At 45.8% G+C, this 17,759-nt stretch overlaps 1 protein-coding gene across 4 annotated transcripts in view; it reads right to left on the reverse strand.

Annotated features, from left to right (window-relative positions):
- The window catches only part of SP3 (Sp3 transcription factor), an 84,130-nt gene that overhangs the window by 44,816 nt on the left and 21,555 nt on the right, over nt 1-17,759 (reverse strand). Inside the window, exon 1 of one of the 4 annotated variants that reach the window (XM_068245512.1) lies at nt 14,065-14,145. The exons of the other annotated variants lie outside the window; for them this stretch is intronic. Within the exon in view, the coding sequence (XP_068101613.1) occupies nt 14,065-14,121 (57 nt within the window). The 5' untranslated portion in view covers nt 14,122-14,145. Of the gene's footprint in view, nt 1-14,064; nt 14,146-17,759 lie in introns of those variants that run through there. 4 annotated transcript variants of the gene reach the window in all.

The raw sequence follows: 17,759 nt of genomic DNA on the forward strand, positions 1-17,759 counted from the left end.
AATGTCAGTTAAATCATGTGTGTATGATGATCTGCAGATCTCAGACTATCATTGCAATTTGCAGGAATGGATTTTTGGCAGGAACAGATCTTTTGCAGATACTGATCTTTTGTGTCTGTACAGCATCTGTGTTTGCAGCATCTTGCAAAGATTTTTTTCTGATGGGCAGTTCAGCTCCATAGAAAAGACTGTGAAGATATGGCTCTCATACTACATGAAGGGTGGTAAGATTGGTCTGTGATCTTTCATTTTCCAAAGACTATGGTCTGATGTGTGTATGTGGCCTTACTCCAAGCTGTATAGGCTCGAAAGCCTACTACCAATTAAGCATATTAGGTTATGTGCATCTCCGTAATGAGAAGGGGTGTGGTCTAATGACAACACCCTAGATCAGGTGTGCATAATTAGGCAACTTCCTTTCCTTTGGAAAAATGGGTCAAAAGAAGGACTTGACAGGCTCAGAAAAGTCAAAAATGGTGAGATATCTTGCAGAGGGATGCAGCACTCTTAAAATTGCAAAGCTTCTGAAGCGTGATCATCGAACAATCGAGCGTTTCATTCAAAATAGTCAACAGGGTCGCAAGAAGCGTGTGGAAAACCCAAGGCGCAAAATAACTGCCCATGAACTGAGAAAAGTCAAGCGTGCAGCTGCCAAGATGCCACCAGTTTGGCCATATTTCAGAGCTGCAACATCACTGGAGTGCCCAAAAGCACAAGGTGTGCAATACTCAGAGACATGGCCAAGGTAAGAAAGGCTGAAAGACGACCACCACTGAACAAGACACACAAGCTGAAACGTCAAGACTGGGCCAAGAAATATCTCAAGACTGATTTTTCTAAGGTTTTATGGACTGATGAAATCAGAATGAGTCTTGATGGGCCAGATGGATGGGCCCGTGGCTGGATTAGTAAAGGGCAGAGAGCTCCAGTCCGACTCAGATGCCAGCAAGGTGGAGGTAGAGTACTGGTTTGGGCTGGTATTATCAAAGATGAGCTTGTGGGGCCTTTTCGGGTTGAGGATGGAGTCAAGCTCGACTCCCAGTCCTACTGCCAGTTTCTGGAAGACCCCTTCTTCAAGCAGTGGTACAGGAGGAAGTCTGCATCCTTCAAGAAAAACATGATTTTCATGTAGGACAATGCTCCATCACACGTGTCCAAGTACTCCAGAGCGTGGCTGGCAAGAAAGGGTATAAAATAAGAAAAAGTAATGACATGGCCTTGTTCACCAGATCTGAACCCCATTGAGAACCTGTGGTCCATCATTAACCTGCTGGGCGGTCTGGACGAGCTCAGCTCGTCCAGTACCGCCGGAGCCTGCCGCTCAGGCCCTGCTGGGCCGATTTGGCTCAAATAAAAAGCAGCACACGCAGCCGGCACTTTGCCAGCCGCGTGTGCTGCCTGATCGCCGCCGCTCTGCGGCGATCCGCCGCGAGCAGCGGCGAAAGAGGGCCCCCCTAGCCGCCTGAGCCCAGCGTAGCCGGAACAAAAAGTTCCGGCCAGCGCTAAGGGCTGGATCGGAGGCGGCTGACGTCAGGACGTCGGCTGACGTCGATGACGTCACTCCGCTCGTCGCTATGGCGACGATGTAAGCAAAACAAGGAAGGCCGCTCATTGCGGCCTTCCTTGTTTATTCTGGGCGCCGGAGGCGATCGGAAGATCGCCTCCGGAGCGCCCTCTAGTGGGCTTTCATGCAGCCAACTTTCAGTTGGCTGCATGAAATAGTTTTTTTTTTATTAAAAAAAAACCCTCCCGCAGCCTGCCTGGCGATCTTAATAGAACGCCAGGCAGGTTAAATGTGAGATTTACAAGGAGGGAAAACAGTACACCTCTCTGAACAGTGTCTGGGAGGCTCAAAACACTGACAGAATCCATGGATGGCAGACTTTTGAGTGTCCTTGCAAAGAAAGGTGGCTATATTGGTCACTGATTTGTTTTTGAATGTCAGAAATGTATATTTGTGAATGTTGAGATGTTATATTGGTTTCACTGGTAAAAATAAATAATTGAAATGGGTATAGATTTGTTTTTTGTTAAGTTGCCTAATTATGCACAGTAATAGTCACCCGCACACACAGATATCCCCCTAAAATAGCTAACACTAAAAACAAACTAAAAACTACAAAAATATTCAGCTTTGATATTAATGAGTTTTTTGGGTTCATTGAGAACATGGTTGTTCAATAATAAAATTATTCCTCAAAAATACAACTTGCCTAATAATTCTGCACTCCCTGTTCTGGCCAACTTCAAAAAAAAAAAAAAAAAAGGAAACTTTCGGCTATTCCACCTTCATCTGATTCTAATCCGGTATGCTTACAAGATGTTGGGACAACTATATACATGCAACATCAAAAGGGGATACACAGGTTTTTTGTTGTTTTTTCTGTGTGGAAACAAATACATGCCATTAAGATGCCTTAATTGAAACAAAACATCCAAATAGGGTCGTGCCGATTTATGTCAAATAGATAATATTCTACCACTCCAAACAGCAGTGTCATGGAACACGGTCTTTTCTTTGACGATCCAAAACATCTCCCTGAATCTGAGACACACAGACCTGTTAGGGTCCGCATGCACTAGTGCTGAATTCAGCACAAATCTGCAACATTTTCTTGCAGGAGATAGGGGCGGGGAAACATTGCCATCTTTTCAAAGTCTTTGCCGTGCAGCTTGTTCACTACTGTGCAAATCTGGAAGGCATGCTGCAGCACAAACCCAAACTCTATAGCTGTGTATGACAAGGCTTAGCGATTCGGGGTGCATCTTTGCAGCACAACGGTAGCCACAGCAGAATTGGAAAAGGCCATGGCTCCGACTGGAAATGGTTCTTTGATCAACTGGGATATGGGGGGTTCAGGACTGAGTTTTTTTTTTTTTTTCTTGATTGTTGAACTTGATGGATGAGTTTTTTTTTTCCAAGCAAACTAACTATGTAACTATGAATATTGTCCAAACTGTATTCAATAGGGCAAAGACCAATGCCCATGGGATCCTGATTGTGATAGTTCTTGACGTATTGGGACAGGCCCCGGTTCAAATACCCATTAATGAAATTTCACCTGTGCTGATCCCATCTGGCTCTTATTTACTTATTATGCAAAGATTAACTGCATAGGAGGTAATGCATTAATGCAGTGGTCCTTATACTAAGGCCAGCAGGCCGAATGCGGCCCCGAGGCTTTTTCACCGGCCCCCAGTCACAAAATGTATTACTTATAGATGTGGTCCACTGCATCTTTAAATATCTGTAGCTCGCATATAGAATAGCAGTGCTGGCACCACCAATCAACAAGGAAGCCAGCGAGCAGTCATTCGCTTGCTTCCAATCCAATTCCACATCAGGTGATACGGCTGTCCAATTGGTTTAGAAGTAGTATCCGCACACTCAAACGGGTGACAGCCAAACGATTGTATTGAACAAGACGACAAAAGGCTGACATGTTTCAGACAGCAATGTCCTTATTCATAGCCTGAGGCTATTATGTATACTCCGGCCCCTAGCAGCTTAACCACTTGCCGACTGCCCACAGCCGATGGGCGGCGGCAAAGTGGACGCCGAAAGGACCGCAATACGCCCAAGGGCGTTGCGTCCTTTCGGCATGCCGGGGGAGCGATCGCGTCATTGATGACGTGCGCTTCCCCCGGCAACTGGCTCCGCCCACCCGCGACGACAACCCGCCGGCCGTTCGGAAGCGCCGGCGGGTTGTTAACCCCGCGATCGCCGCTACAAAGTGTATAATACAGGCTGCCTCCTGCCCTTGTGGTCCCAGTGTCCAAGGGACCACCAGGACAGGCTGCAGCCACCCTAGTCTGCACCCAAGCACACTGATTTGCCCCCCCGCCCCCTGATCGCCCACAGCACCCCTCAGACCTTCCCCTGCCCACCCCCCAGACCACTGTTTGCACCTAAACACCCCCCCAATAACTCATCAATCACTCCCTGTCACTATCTGTCAACGCTATTTTTTTCTTTAATTCCCTAGACTGCCCCCTGGGGACTCCTGATCACCCCTCAGATTCTCCCCAGACCCCCCCCCCCCCCCGTGTACTGTATGCATCTATCCCCCCTGATCACCCGTCAATCACAATCAGCCCCTACCCTGCCCCTTGCGGGCAATCACCCACCCACACCATTAGATCGCCCGCAAACCCGCCGTCAGATCACCTCCCAAGTGTATTGTCTACATCTGTCATCTTCTCTAAACACCCACTAATTACCCATCAATCACCCCCTATCACCACTTGTCACTGTTACCTATCAGATCAGACCCTAATCTGCCCCTTGCGGGCACCCAATCACCCGCCCACACGCTCAGATTGCCCTCAGACCCCCCCCCCCCCCCCCTTATCAATTCGCCAGTGCATTAATTACATCTGTTCTTCCCTGTAATAACCCACTGATCACCTGTCAACCACCTGCCAATCACCTATCACCCATCAATTACCCCATCACCCCCTGTCACTGCCACCCATCAATCACCCCCGTCACTGCCACCCATCAATCACCCCCCGTCACTGCCACCCATCAATCACCTCCCGTCACTGCCACCCATCAATCAGCCCCTAACCTGTCCCTTACGGGCAATCTGATCACCCACCCACACCATCCGATCGCCTGCAGACCCGCCGTCAGATCACCTCCCAAGTGCATTGCATCTGTTCTCTCCTCTAAACACCCACTAATTACCCATCAATCACCTCCTGCCCCCCCCCAGCACACCTACCCATCAGATCAGGCCCTAATTTGCCCCGTGTGGGCTCCTGATCACTCGGCCAAACCCTCAGATCCCCCTCAGACTCCCTTCCGATCACCTCCCCAGTGCATTGATTGCATCTATTTTCCCCTCTAACCACCCCCTGAGACACTCATCAATCACCTCCTGTCACCCCCCTAGCACTCCTATCCATCAGATCAGGCCCAATACAACCTGTCATCTAAAAGGCCACCCTGCTTATGACCGGTTCCACAAAATTCGCCCCCTCAGACCACCTGTCATCAAAATTTGCAGATGCTTATACCCCTGAACAGTCATATTGAGACATTTGGTTTCCAGACTACTCACGGTTTTGGGCCCGTAAAATGCCAGGACAGTAGAGGAACCCCACAAGTAACCCCTTTTTAGAAAAAAAGACACCCCAAGGTATTCTGTTAGGCAGGGGTGCCCAATAGGTCGATCGCGATCTACCGGTAGATCGCGACCGCCTGATCGGTAGATCGCGGCCTCTTGGCTGCGTCCCATTGAATTTAGCAGCCAGCAGCTGTATATCGCAGTTTCTGCTGCTGGCCGCTGGAGGAGGGAGCCTGGCCAATCAGGGGAGGGGAGGCGCGCAGCCATTCAGGAGAGGAGAGGCACGCAGCCATTCAGGAGAGGCGCGCAGCCATTCAGGAGAGGAGAGGCGCGCAGCCATTCAGGAGAGGAGAGGCGCGCAGCCATTCAGGAGAGGAGAGGCGCGCAGCCATTCAGGAGAGGAGAGGCGCGCAGCCATTCAGGAGAGGAGAGGCGCGCAGCCATTCAGGAGAGGAGAGGCGCGCAGCCATTCAGGAGAGGAGAGGCGCGCAGCCAATCGGGACTCGGAGAGGCGCGCAGCCAATCGGGTGGAGAGGCGGAAAACTTCCGAGTTCCGACTCCACTCACGCTGCCCACCAGAGACAGGCCTGAAGACCTGGACGCCACCGGCCCTATATCCAGGTAACCTATACTGAAGGGACCTATGCCCGGCTAACCTATACTGAAGGGACCTATACCCGGCTAACCTATACTGAAGGGACCTATACCCGGCTAACCTATACTGAAGGGACCTATACCCAGCTAACCTATACTGAAGGGACCTATACCCGGCTAACCTATACTGAAGGGACCTATACCCGGCTAACCTATACTGAAGGGACCTATACCCGGCTAACCTATACTGAAGGGACCTATACCCGGCTAACCTATACTGAAGGGACCTATACCCGGCTAACCTATACTGAAGGGACCTATACCCGGCTAACCTATACTGAAGGGACCTATACCCGGCTAACCTATACTGAAGGGACCTATACCCGGCTAACCTATACTGAAGGGACCTATACCCGGCTAACCTATACTGAAGGGACCTATACCCGGCTAACCTATACTGAAGGGACCTATACCCGGCTAACCTATACTGAAGGGACCTATACCCGGCTAACCTATACTGAAGGGACCTATACCCGGCTAACCTATACTGAAGGGACCTAAACCCGGCTAACCTATACTGAAGGGACCTATACCCGGCTAACCTATACTGAAGGGACCTATACCCTGCTAACCTATACTGAAGGGACCTATACCCTGCTAACCTATACTGAAGGGACCTATACCCGGCTAACCTATACTGAAGGGACCTATACCCTGCTAACCTATACTGAAGGGACCTATACCCGGCTAAACTATACTGAAGGGACCTATACCCTGCTAACCTATACCCGGCTAAACTATACTGAAGGGACCTATACCCGGCTAAACTATACTGAAGGGACCTATACCCGGCTAAACTATACTGAAGGGACCTATACCCGGCTAGCCTATACTGAAGGGACCTATACCTAACTACATTTCCGGGGGAAGGTGCATTTGAAACATCGGTAGATCTCCTGGCCTCAGCGAATTTTAAAGTAGCTCGCGAGCCAAAAAAGTGTGGGCACCCCTGCTGTTAGGTGTATGCCGAGTTCATAGAAGATTTTATTTTTTTGTCAAAAGTTAGCGGAAATTGATTTTTATTGTTTTTTCACAAAGTGTCATTTTTCACTAACTTGTGACAAAAAAAAAAAAAAATCTATGAACTCACCATACACCTAACGGAATACCTTGGAGTGTCTTTATAAAATGGGGTCACTTGTGGGGTTCCTATACTGCCCTGGCATTTTAAGAGCCCTAAACCGTGAGGAGTAGTCTAGAAAAAAAAATGCCTCCAAATGACCTGTGAATAGGATGTTGGGCCCCTTAGCGCACCTAGGCTGCAAAAAAGTGTCACACGTGGTATCGCCGTACTCAGGAGAAGTAGTATAATGTGTTTTGGGGTGTATTTTTACACATACCCATGCTGGGTGGGAGAAATCTCTCTGTAAATGGACAATTGTGTAAAAAAAAAAAAAAAAATCTAAAAATTTTCATTTACAGAGATATTTCTCCCACCCAGCATGGGTATGTGTAAAAATACACCCCAAAACACATTATACTACTTCTCCTGAGTACGGCAATACCACGTGTGGCACTTTTTTTGCAGCCTAACAGCGCTAAGGGTCCCAAAGTCCAATGAGTACCTTTAGGCTTTACAGGGGTGCTTACAATTTAGCACCCCCCAAAATGCCAGGACAGTAAACACACCCCACAAATGACCCCATTTTGGAAAGTAGACCCTTCAGGGTATTCAGAGAGGAGCATAGTGAGTCCGTGGCAGATTTCCTTTTTGTTGTCGCAAGTTAGAAGAAATGGAAACTTTTTTTTTTGTTTGTTTGTTTTGTCACAAAGTGTAATTTTCCGTTAACTTGTGACAAAAAATAAAATCTATGAACTCACCATGCCTCTCAGTGAATACTTTGGGATGTCTTCTTTCCAAAATGGGGTAATTTGGGGGGTATTTATACTATCCTGGAATTTTAGCACCTCATGAAACATGACAGGTGGTCAGAAAAGTCAGAGATGCTTAAAAATGGGAAAATTCACTTTTGGCACCATAGTTTGTAAACGCTATAACTTTTACCCAATCCAATAAATATACACTGAATGTTTATATATATATATATATATATATATATATATCAAAGACATGTAGCAGAATAACTTTCACGCTCTTTTTTGACAAAATTCATGTCTTTTTTTGATGAATATAATAAAAACTAAAACTCGCAGCAGCAATCAAATAGCACCAAAAGAAAGCTGTATTAGTGACAAGAAAAGGAGGTAAAATTCATTTAGGTGGTAGGTTGTATGACCGAGCAATAAACCGTGAAAGCTGCAGTGGTCTGAATGGAGAAAAAGGCTCTGGTCCGGGGTAGAAAGACTGTGGTCCTCAAGTGGTTAAAGTATGTTAACCCGGCCCTTGACCGAAAAAATTTGGGGACCTCTGCATTGTGTTCTATGGGAAAGGCTTAACCAGTCACAGTATACTGGAAGGCACCTCTCTCATCCTTGATTTTGCAGCACCAAAGGCATCTGGGTTGAAAACATTTCATTAAGCTTGTTCTAGCTGCCAATTTTGTACTACAGTAGTAGCAAAAAGGTTAAAGTGTACCAGAGACTATTAAATAGTAAGAAATGGTACTTACCCGGGACTTCCCCCCCCGTCCCATAAACGTGAGTCTATTGCCCTCCAGCCATGATCAGCCCGGTAATATACTAAGTCAGGCCCAGTCTGGGTCTCCCACTCATGCGCAGTATAACCAGACTGACACCACGGAACCTATTACCGGGGCTGATCGCGGCTGAATAACAGGCCGCGGGAGGATAGCCAGACACTCGCACGTGTTTATGGGGCAGGAGAAAGCCCCGGGTAAGTATAAATTTCCTACTATCTAATAGTCTCTGGTTTACTTTAAAGGAGAACTGTAGTGAGAGGTATATAGAGGCTGCCATATTGATTTCCTTTTAAGCAAGTTTCCTGCAGCACGTACGATTGGGATGCATACTCACATTACTACAAGTGCCACAAGGCACCCTGCAAGCTCCACACCAGCTCTGTGGAAACTTAAAAAGTCAATAGGAACTAGGAGAGGAGAGGGAAGGCTCTATAGGACCCAGAGACTTCCCTCTCTTTAAAGGAATTGTCCAAAATACAAAAAAAAAAGGACCACTTGACGGCTGCACCAGCGGTGAAGACCGGGAGCTATTAGAGCTGCGTCGAGGGTACAGGACGGCTGCCACTGGCTGGAGGAAGCCCCCAGGTAAATGGATTTTTATTTTGGGCAGCTTGGACAATTCCTTTAAAGGACAACTGAAGAGAGGGGTATATGGAGGTTGCCATGTTTATTTCCTTTTAAGCAATACCAGTTGCCTGGCCGCCCTGCTGATCCTCTGCCTCTTTCAGCCATAGACCCTGAACAAGCATGCAGCAAATCAGGTGTTTCGGACATTGTCAGATCTGACAGATTGACTGCATGCTTGTTTCTGGTGTTATTCAGACACTTCAGCAGCCAAACAGACCAGCAGGGTTGCCAGGCAACAGGTATTGTTTAAAAGGATATACACATGGCAGCCTCCATAGTCTTCTCACTTCAGTTGTCCTTTAAGTATCTGGCATTTATTTTTTTAAACCAATAACCATTCACTTTAAAGAAAAAGACGTGAAAGCTAAGGAGGGAAAAGCTTAGCTAAAAAGTATGGCAAGCTCTGTGACACTGCTGACCGAGCCATGAAACTTTGTCTGCTGTGCAGATACATTCTTAATACTGCAAAATGTACACATCCTACCTAATAAAACCTAAGTGTCTCGGCGGCTCATGCGTGTGTGCTTTTTCGCTCTGTGCGTGTGCAGGGTCGCAGAAACACTGACGCGTGACTTGCAGGGGAGGACGAGGTCAGGAGGGGCGGGCACATGCCTCCTGACATGCGGTGGCAACAAACCTAGAGCCTATTTTTAAACTGGCTTAGGTCGCCTTGTTTATTGAATAATAAAAAGAGGGACATGACGCAACCCAGAGAAGTCAATTCACAAAAACCATAGCTAAAAACGTGCAAGTTACTGTACTCCATACCAAACTAAGCTGCTTTCAACATTCCTTCCTATCAGATAAAATTCCTGGATCTATAAATGGAAACTACCTTCACCCAGTTACCAAAAGATTGTCTATATCAAGTGATCATTACTTATCCTTACTACTACATTCACATCACTGATTTTAACTTTCATTACCACTCCAATGCCAAATTTAATTGTGTGTATATTTTGACTATGTGCTGGCAAATATTTACTGATGTCACACTGGAACTGCTTGAGGAAACAACATAAAACAAGACTCATTTGTTTGCTGTCCTTATTTACCATTCACCCATCATGGTGTTATGTATTGGTATATACACCAACATACGAAAACCTTCAAATACACGTGGGCCACATAAATGATATCCAAGAAAATGATTCAGTTTTTAAAATACACTAAATAGGAGTGGAGCAATAATGTATTATATTCCCCTCAGTAGTGCGAAGCATATGGGTGCTTCAGAGGCTTTCTGGATCCTCTTGCAGCCTACCAACCTAGTGTATGCAGAGTAGAACAAAGCCTTCCTCCTGGGCATGCACGGTCCTTTCTTGTGCATGTCCGCTACAGAGGCACTCATACACAGTCAAGAGAGCAGGCGGAGGTAAACTATTTACCTTGCGCTAAGTCAAAAAAAGCAAAGAGGGTCCCTAAATTGGATCGGTGGACTGCAGGAGCATCTGGGAAGACTCTGGATCATCCAGAGGCTTCCCACTTCCCACTAACATTATACACTTCATGTATACTTTAAGACTTAAAGTGGACCTGAACTCTTGCACAGGACAGAAGGAAAACAGAGAAATGCACCCTGGATGTATTTAGATAGTTTAGCCTGTTTAATTGCCCCTCATTTGTGTCCAATCACAAGTTGTAATTTGATATCTTCCCTGTGTCACCTGATTGCCATGGCAGATAAGTTCATTTGAAAGCACAGGCCGTTTACAATATGTCTGCTTCCATGAATCAGGAAGTAGAAACAGTGCGCCTTTATTTTAGGATTTGTATCAGCTTTAACAAAGAAATGATTTTGTTTAAAGTTTATTATACTGTTTCACATCTTTTAGAGCAGAGAGGAAGTTCTGAGTACAGGTCCACTTTAATACATGGTTCATCGCCTCTACAGTTAGGCCCCATTCACACTTGCGGTTCGAGTCCGCAAGTGTCCGGGGGTCCGGGTCCCGCAAAGACACCGTACGGGTCTCTGCGCTGGCCACAAGTTGCGCCGGATGCATGTATCAGTTCCGGCTACAATAAAGTAGCCAGAACTAGATACATTGCAGTGCCGGAAAGGCACTGCAAGCATGGAGGATACCGGCGTGTAGTCCGGGCCCCCCAAGTGGCATAGGAGCGGTGCTGAAAGCATCAGGTTCTATTGCCAGTGTGATGGGAAACATCCGTTTCCCATTGCACAGCATGGCCGCATGCGAAGGGTCAGGATCCGGCCCGGGTCCGCAGCCGCACCGGGACGGACTGAAAAATAGCGCATGTTGGGGAAAAAGCCGGACCGTCCCGGAGCTGCGTTCCCGGATCGGATCCGGACGGCACACAAGTGTGAATGGATACATTGATTAACAATGTATCAGTTCACCATCCACTGTGTACGGAGCGTTCCGGGTCTGGGGAAGCCGGACCTGGAACGCTAATGTGAACCAGGCCTTACATGTTGACAGGGCTGAATTGCCTAAATGCGGGTACTTTTACAGGAATGGCCACTGGCAGTAATTGTGCTTGTGTATGCACCTTATAATGTACAAACTAAGGTTCATAATAAAACATCTTAAAAAGAAGGTGAAATAATTAAAGTTTAATTCAATATTGATCAGTACTCAATTTGGAGATATTTTAAGCACACCTAAGTATACACACACTAATTTAAACATTTCTGCTTACATATACGAAAAGGTTTACTCTCTGTAAGCATTAACCCAGTTTCCTCATTTTGCAGGTTACCTTTATAATGATAAAGTCTGCTCAGGACTTGGCTGAAACTTTGGCCCTTGCACTTTTACTGCTACAAAAGAGCAAACTACTGTAGTGTTGTCATGTGTATCCCATTTTCTTGTAGGCTCATATCTAGCAAGGTTAAATCCTTTAGTAGGGTTAGTTTACAGTAGGCAAACTTCCAGCACATCCTCAGCTACTATGACATCAACTGAAGCTCCACAATCAGGCTCTTTACTACCTGTAGCCAGAAAGTCAAGAGACAAACTCACGGGAAAGAGATCATGACAAAAAAAAAAGAAAATAAAATAACTAAATAATCAGATGGCATCAGGTACCATTCAGAAAGTGAAACGAATACAAGTTTTTAAGACCAATAAAAACTTAAAGGGGTACTATGCCAAAAAAATTATATTTAAAGTACAGGTCCTTCTCAAAAAATTAGCATATTGTGATAAAGTTCATTATTTTCTGTAATGTACTGATAAACAGACTTTCATATAATTTAGATAAATTACACACAACTGAAGTAGTTCAAGCCTTTTATTGTTTTAATATTGATGATTTTGGCATACAGCTCATGAACACCCAAAATTCCCATCTCAAAAAATTAGCATATCATGAAAAAGTTCTCTAAATGAGCTATTAACCTAATCATCCGAATCAACTAACTAACTCTAAACACCTGCAAAAGATTCCTTAGGCTTTTAAAAACTCCCAGCCTGGTTCATTACTCAAAACCGCAATCATGGGTAAGACTGCCGACCTGACTGCTGTCCAGAAGGCCATCACTGACACCCTCGAGCAATAGGGTAAGACACAGAAAGAAATTTCTGAACGAATAGGCTGTTCCCAGAGTGCTGTATCAAGGCACCTCAGTGGGAAGTCTGTGGGAAGGAAAAAGTGTGGCAGAAAACGCTGCACAACGAGAAAAGGTGACCGGACCCTGAGGAAGATTGTGGAGAAGGACCGATTCCAGACCTTGGGGGACCCGCGGAAGCAGTGGACCGAGTCTGGAGTAGAAACATCCAGAGCAACCGTGTACAGGCGTGGGCAGGAAATGGGCTACAGGTGCTGCATTTCCCAGGTCAAGCCACTTTTGAACCAGAGACAGCGTCAGAAGCGCCTGACCTGGGCTGCAGACACGCAGCACTGGACTGTTGCTCAGTGTTCCAAAGTACTTTTTTCAGATGAACGCTAGGTGCCAGAGTGTGGAGGAAGACTGGGGAGAGGGAAATGCCAAAATGTCTGAAGTCCAGTGTCAAGTACCCACAGTTAGTGATGGTCTGGGGTGCCATGTCAGCTGCTGGTGTTGGTCCACTGTGTTTTATCAGGGGCAGGATCAATGCAGCTAGCCATCAGGAGATTTTGGAGCACTTTATGCTTCCATCTGCTGAAAAGCTTAATGGAGATGAAGATTTCATTTTTCAGTACGACCTGGAACGGCTCACAGTGCCAAAACCACTGGTAAATGGTTTACTGACCATGGTATTACTGTACTCAATTGGACTGCCAACTCTCCTGACCTGAACCCCATAGAGAATATGTGGGATATTATGAAGAGAAAGTTGAGACACACAAGACCCAACACTCTGGATGAGCTTAACCTCCCTGGCGGTATGATAAATGCGGCTGCACGGCCGCGGGGGGGGATCATCTTTTTTTTTCTAGCATGTAGCTAGCCTAGCACTAGCTACATGCTTCCCCCCTCCCTGCGGCGCCACCCCCCGTACTTACCGATCGCCGCTTGCCCATAAGGAAATCCCGTTCTGAACGGGATTTCCTTAAGGGCTTCCCCCGTCGCCATGGTGACGAACGGAGTGACGTCGCGACGTCACAGGGAATCCCGATCCACCCCATAGCGTAGCCTGGCGGGGGGGAGGGGTCGTTATGTATAATATCTTTTACCTGGCATCTCTGGTTCCCTTTAAGGCCGCTATTGAAGAATTCTGGGCCTCCATAACACCTGAGCAGTGCCACAGGCTGATTGCCTCCATGCCACGCCGCATTGAAGCAGTCATTTCTGCAAAAGGATTTCCGGCGAAGTATTGCGTGCATAACTGAACATAATTTAAAGGTTGACTTTTTTTGTTTTAAAAACACTTTTCTTTTATTGGTCGGATGAAATATGCTAATTTTTTGAGATAGGAATTTTGGGTTTTCATGAGCTGTATGACAAAATCATCAATATTAAAACAATAAAAGGTTTGAACTACTTCAGTTGTGTGTAATGAATCTAAAATATATGAAAGTCTAATGTTTATCAGTACATTACAGAAAATAATGAACGTTATGACAAAATGCTAATTTTGCAAACATACAAATAAGAAGTACTGGTATGTTTTTTCCAGAGTAAAATGAGCCATAAATTACTTTTCTCCTATGTTGCCGTCACTTACAGTAGGTCGTAGAAATCTGACAGAAGCGGCAGGTTTTGGACTAGTCCATCTCTTCATAGGGGATTCTCAGGGATTTATTTTCAAAAGCACTTAGTGAATGGCAGTTGCTCTGTCCAACTGCTAAAAAACTGTAGCAAGCAGGGAAGCTGGCCAGCATCATTGTTTATATCCTTTTTAGGAAATTTCTTCATAAAAAATAAACGCCTTGAGAATCCCCTATGAATAGATGGACTAGTCCAAAACCTGTTGCTGCTGTCAGATTTCTACTACCTACTGTGACAGCAACATAGAAGAAAAGTAACGTGGGCTCATTTTACTCTGGAAAAAAATGTACTTCTTATTTGTCTATGTTTGCAAATATTTTAAATGTTACAATTTTTCACCATAGTGCCCCTTTACGCAAACCTCCACTCACATTGAGGTTCCATGTATATAGGATTCTTTTGCATCCGAACACAAACATAATGCACATTAGCAGTTCTTTTGCAGATCGGTAACTTAACTCTCCACCCAGTTTCGCCCTTCTGTCGTATTGGAGAGTGACAAACAAAAACACAATTTATTTTAATAGTACACACCGCAACAGTTACATAAATAATAATACTGATAGATAGTTGTCACTATACTTCATGGCTTAACTCAAATCCCTCCAGTCAATTTATCTGTATTTTTTAGAAATGTTGCAAAGTAATCAGACAGATCCGTTCAATCGGACATCCGAAAAGAGATTTACAGATATAGGATAAATTCATCTCCAGATACCCAAGTGAGGCGATTTATGACAGCAGAGAGGCTGGTTGTGCATAAAAACCACTAAGGAACACCAATTATCCCCAATCATGGATTATAATTTGGAATATAAAGAGATAAAAAAAAAATCTTGCAAAGTGCGGAGACATTCGTTCAGGATATACATAAAAAAAAAAAAAAAAAAAAAAAAAAAAAAACACTAATTGCGACAGCACTTTTGTGATATACAGTGGCTTGCAAAAGTATTCGGCCACCTTGAAGTTTTCCACATTTTGTCACAAACATAAATCAATTTTATTGGAATTCCACGTGAAAGACCAATACAAAGTGGTGTACATGTGAGAAGTGGAACGAAAATCATTCAGGATTCCAAACATTTCTTTTATTAATAAATAACTGCAAAGTGGGGTGTACATAATTATTCAGTCCCCTGAGTCAATACTTGGTAGAACCACCTTTTGCTGTAATGCCAGTCATTTAGGGTATGTCTCTACCAGCTTTGTACATCTAGAGACTGAAATCCTTGCCCATTTTTTGCAAAACAGCTCCAGCTCAGTCAGATTAGATGGACAGCGTTTGTGAACAGCAGTTTTCAGATCTTGCCACAGATTCTCGATTGGATTTAGATCTGGACTTTGACTGGGCCATTCTAACACATGGATAGGTTTTGTTTTAAACCATTCCATTGTTGCCCTGGCTTTATGTTTAGGGTCGTTGTCCTGCTGGAAGGTGAACCTCCGCCCCAGTCTCAAGTCTTTTGCAGACTCCAAGAGGTTTTCTTCCAAGATTGCCCTGTATTTGGCTCCATCCATCTTCCCATCAACTCTGACCAGCTTCCCTGTTCCTGCTGAAGAAAAGCACCCCCAGAGCATAATGCTGCCACCACCATATTTGACAGTGGGGATGGTGTGTTCTGAGTCATGTGCAGTGTTAGTTTTCTGCCACACATAGTGTTTTGCATTTTGGCCAAAAAGTTCCATTTTGGTCTCATCTGACCAGAGCACCTTCTTCCACATGTTTGCTGTGTCCCCCACATGGCTTGTGGCAAACTGCAAATGGGACTTCTTATGCTTTTCTGTTAACAATGGCTTTCTTCTTGCCACTCTTACATAAAGGCCATATTTGTGCAGTGCATGACTAATAGTTGTCCTGTGGATAGATTCCCCCACCTCAGCTGTAGATCTCTACAGCTCGTCCAGAGTCACCATGGGCCCCTTGACTGCATTTCTAATCAGCGCTCTCCTTGTTCGGCCTGTGAGTTTAGGTGGACGGCCTTGTCTTGGTAGGTTTACAGTTGTGCCATACTCCTTCCATTTCTGAATGATCGCTTGAACAGTGCTCCGTGGGATGTTCAAGGCTTTGGAAATCTTTTTGTAGCCTATCCTGCTTTAAATTTCTCAATAACTTTGTCCCTGACCTGTCTGGTGTGTTCTTTGGACTTCATGGTGCTGCTGCTCCCAATATTCTCTTTGATAACCTCTGAGGCTGTCACAGAGCAGCTGTATTTGTACTGACATTAGATTACACACAGGTACACTCTATTTAGTCATTAGCACTCATCAGGCAATGTCTATGAGCAACTGACTGCACTCAGACCAAAGGGAGCTGAATAATTACACACTCCACTTTGCAGTTATTGATTTTTCAAAAATGTTTGGAAACATGTATGATTTTTGTTCCACTTCTCACGTGTACACCACTTTGTCTTTCACGTGGAATTCCAATAAAATTGATTCATGTTTGTGGCAGTAATGTGACAAAATGTGGAAAACTTCAAGGGGGCTGAATACTTTTGCCAGCCACTATATTTGCTGGAATGCTACCTGCGAGTTTGTCTTGGTGCACTTAGTAGGCACAGGAACTAAAGAGCCCGATTATGGAGCTTTATTTGATGTGACAGTAGAAAAGGGCTGGGGATTTACTGAAATTTTGCCATTTGTGAAGATTGGAACCTCCGGCAGCTGTCTACTAGCATCCATCTTTGTGTGAGAACTCCTGTATCCTCTGGATTTTTGTTTGTTTTACAATAGGCCTGCTTCTCAGATCCAAATGCACATACATGCTCAATGGACAAATGTTTTCCTATAGTTCTGCTCATACAGGTGTTTTTAACCACTTGATGACCCACCCTTTACCCCCCCTTAAGGACCAGCGCTGGTTTGATTGATCTGTGCTGGGTGGGCTCTGCAGCCCCCAGCACAGATCAGGGTGCAGGCAGGGAGATCAGATTGCCCCCCTTTTTTCCCCCCTATGGGGATGATGTGCTGGGGGGGTCTGATCTCTCCTGCCTGCTGTGGGTGGCGGGGGGGGGGGGCACCTCAAAGCCCCCCTCCGCGGCGAAATTCCCCCTCCCTCTCCTACCTGCTGCCTCCCCCTGGTGTTCCGGGCTGCACAGGACGCTATCCGTCCTGTGCAGCCAGTGACAGGATGTGGTCTGTCACATGGCGGCGATCCCCGGCCGCTGATCGGCCGGGGATCGCCGATCTGCCTTACGGCGCTGCTGCGCAGCAGCGCCGTACAAATGTAAACAAAGCGGATTATTTCCGCTTGTGTTTACATCTAGCCTGCGAGCCGCCATCGGCGGCCCGCAGGCTATTCACGGAGCCCCCCGCCGTGATTTGACAGGAAGCAGCCGCTCGTACGAGCGGCTACTTCCTGATTAATTAGGCTGCAGCTGGCGACGCAGTACTGCGTCGCTGGTCCTGCAGCTGCCACTTTGCCGACGCACGGTATGAGTGTGCGGTCGGCAAGTGGTTAATGGGGCAGCACAATGCCTTACAGCACCATGTAGCAATGGTTCCCAGTTCGAATCTTGGTCAGGTAACAATTGTCAATGGATCCTATCAATTACCCACTGGCTCCTGAATTCCATACAGCAGTACTGTGTCCATGATTTAAATGATACAGTAAAAAGAGATAATAGTAAAAGCTAATGACATGGTAAT

The sequence above is a fragment of the Hyperolius riggenbachi genome, chromosome 7 (genome assembly GCF_040937935.1).
Source record: "Hyperolius riggenbachi isolate aHypRig1 chromosome 7, aHypRig1.pri, whole genome shotgun sequence".
Taxonomy (NCBI): domain Eukaryota; kingdom Metazoa; phylum Chordata; class Amphibia; order Anura; family Hyperoliidae; genus Hyperolius; species Hyperolius riggenbachi.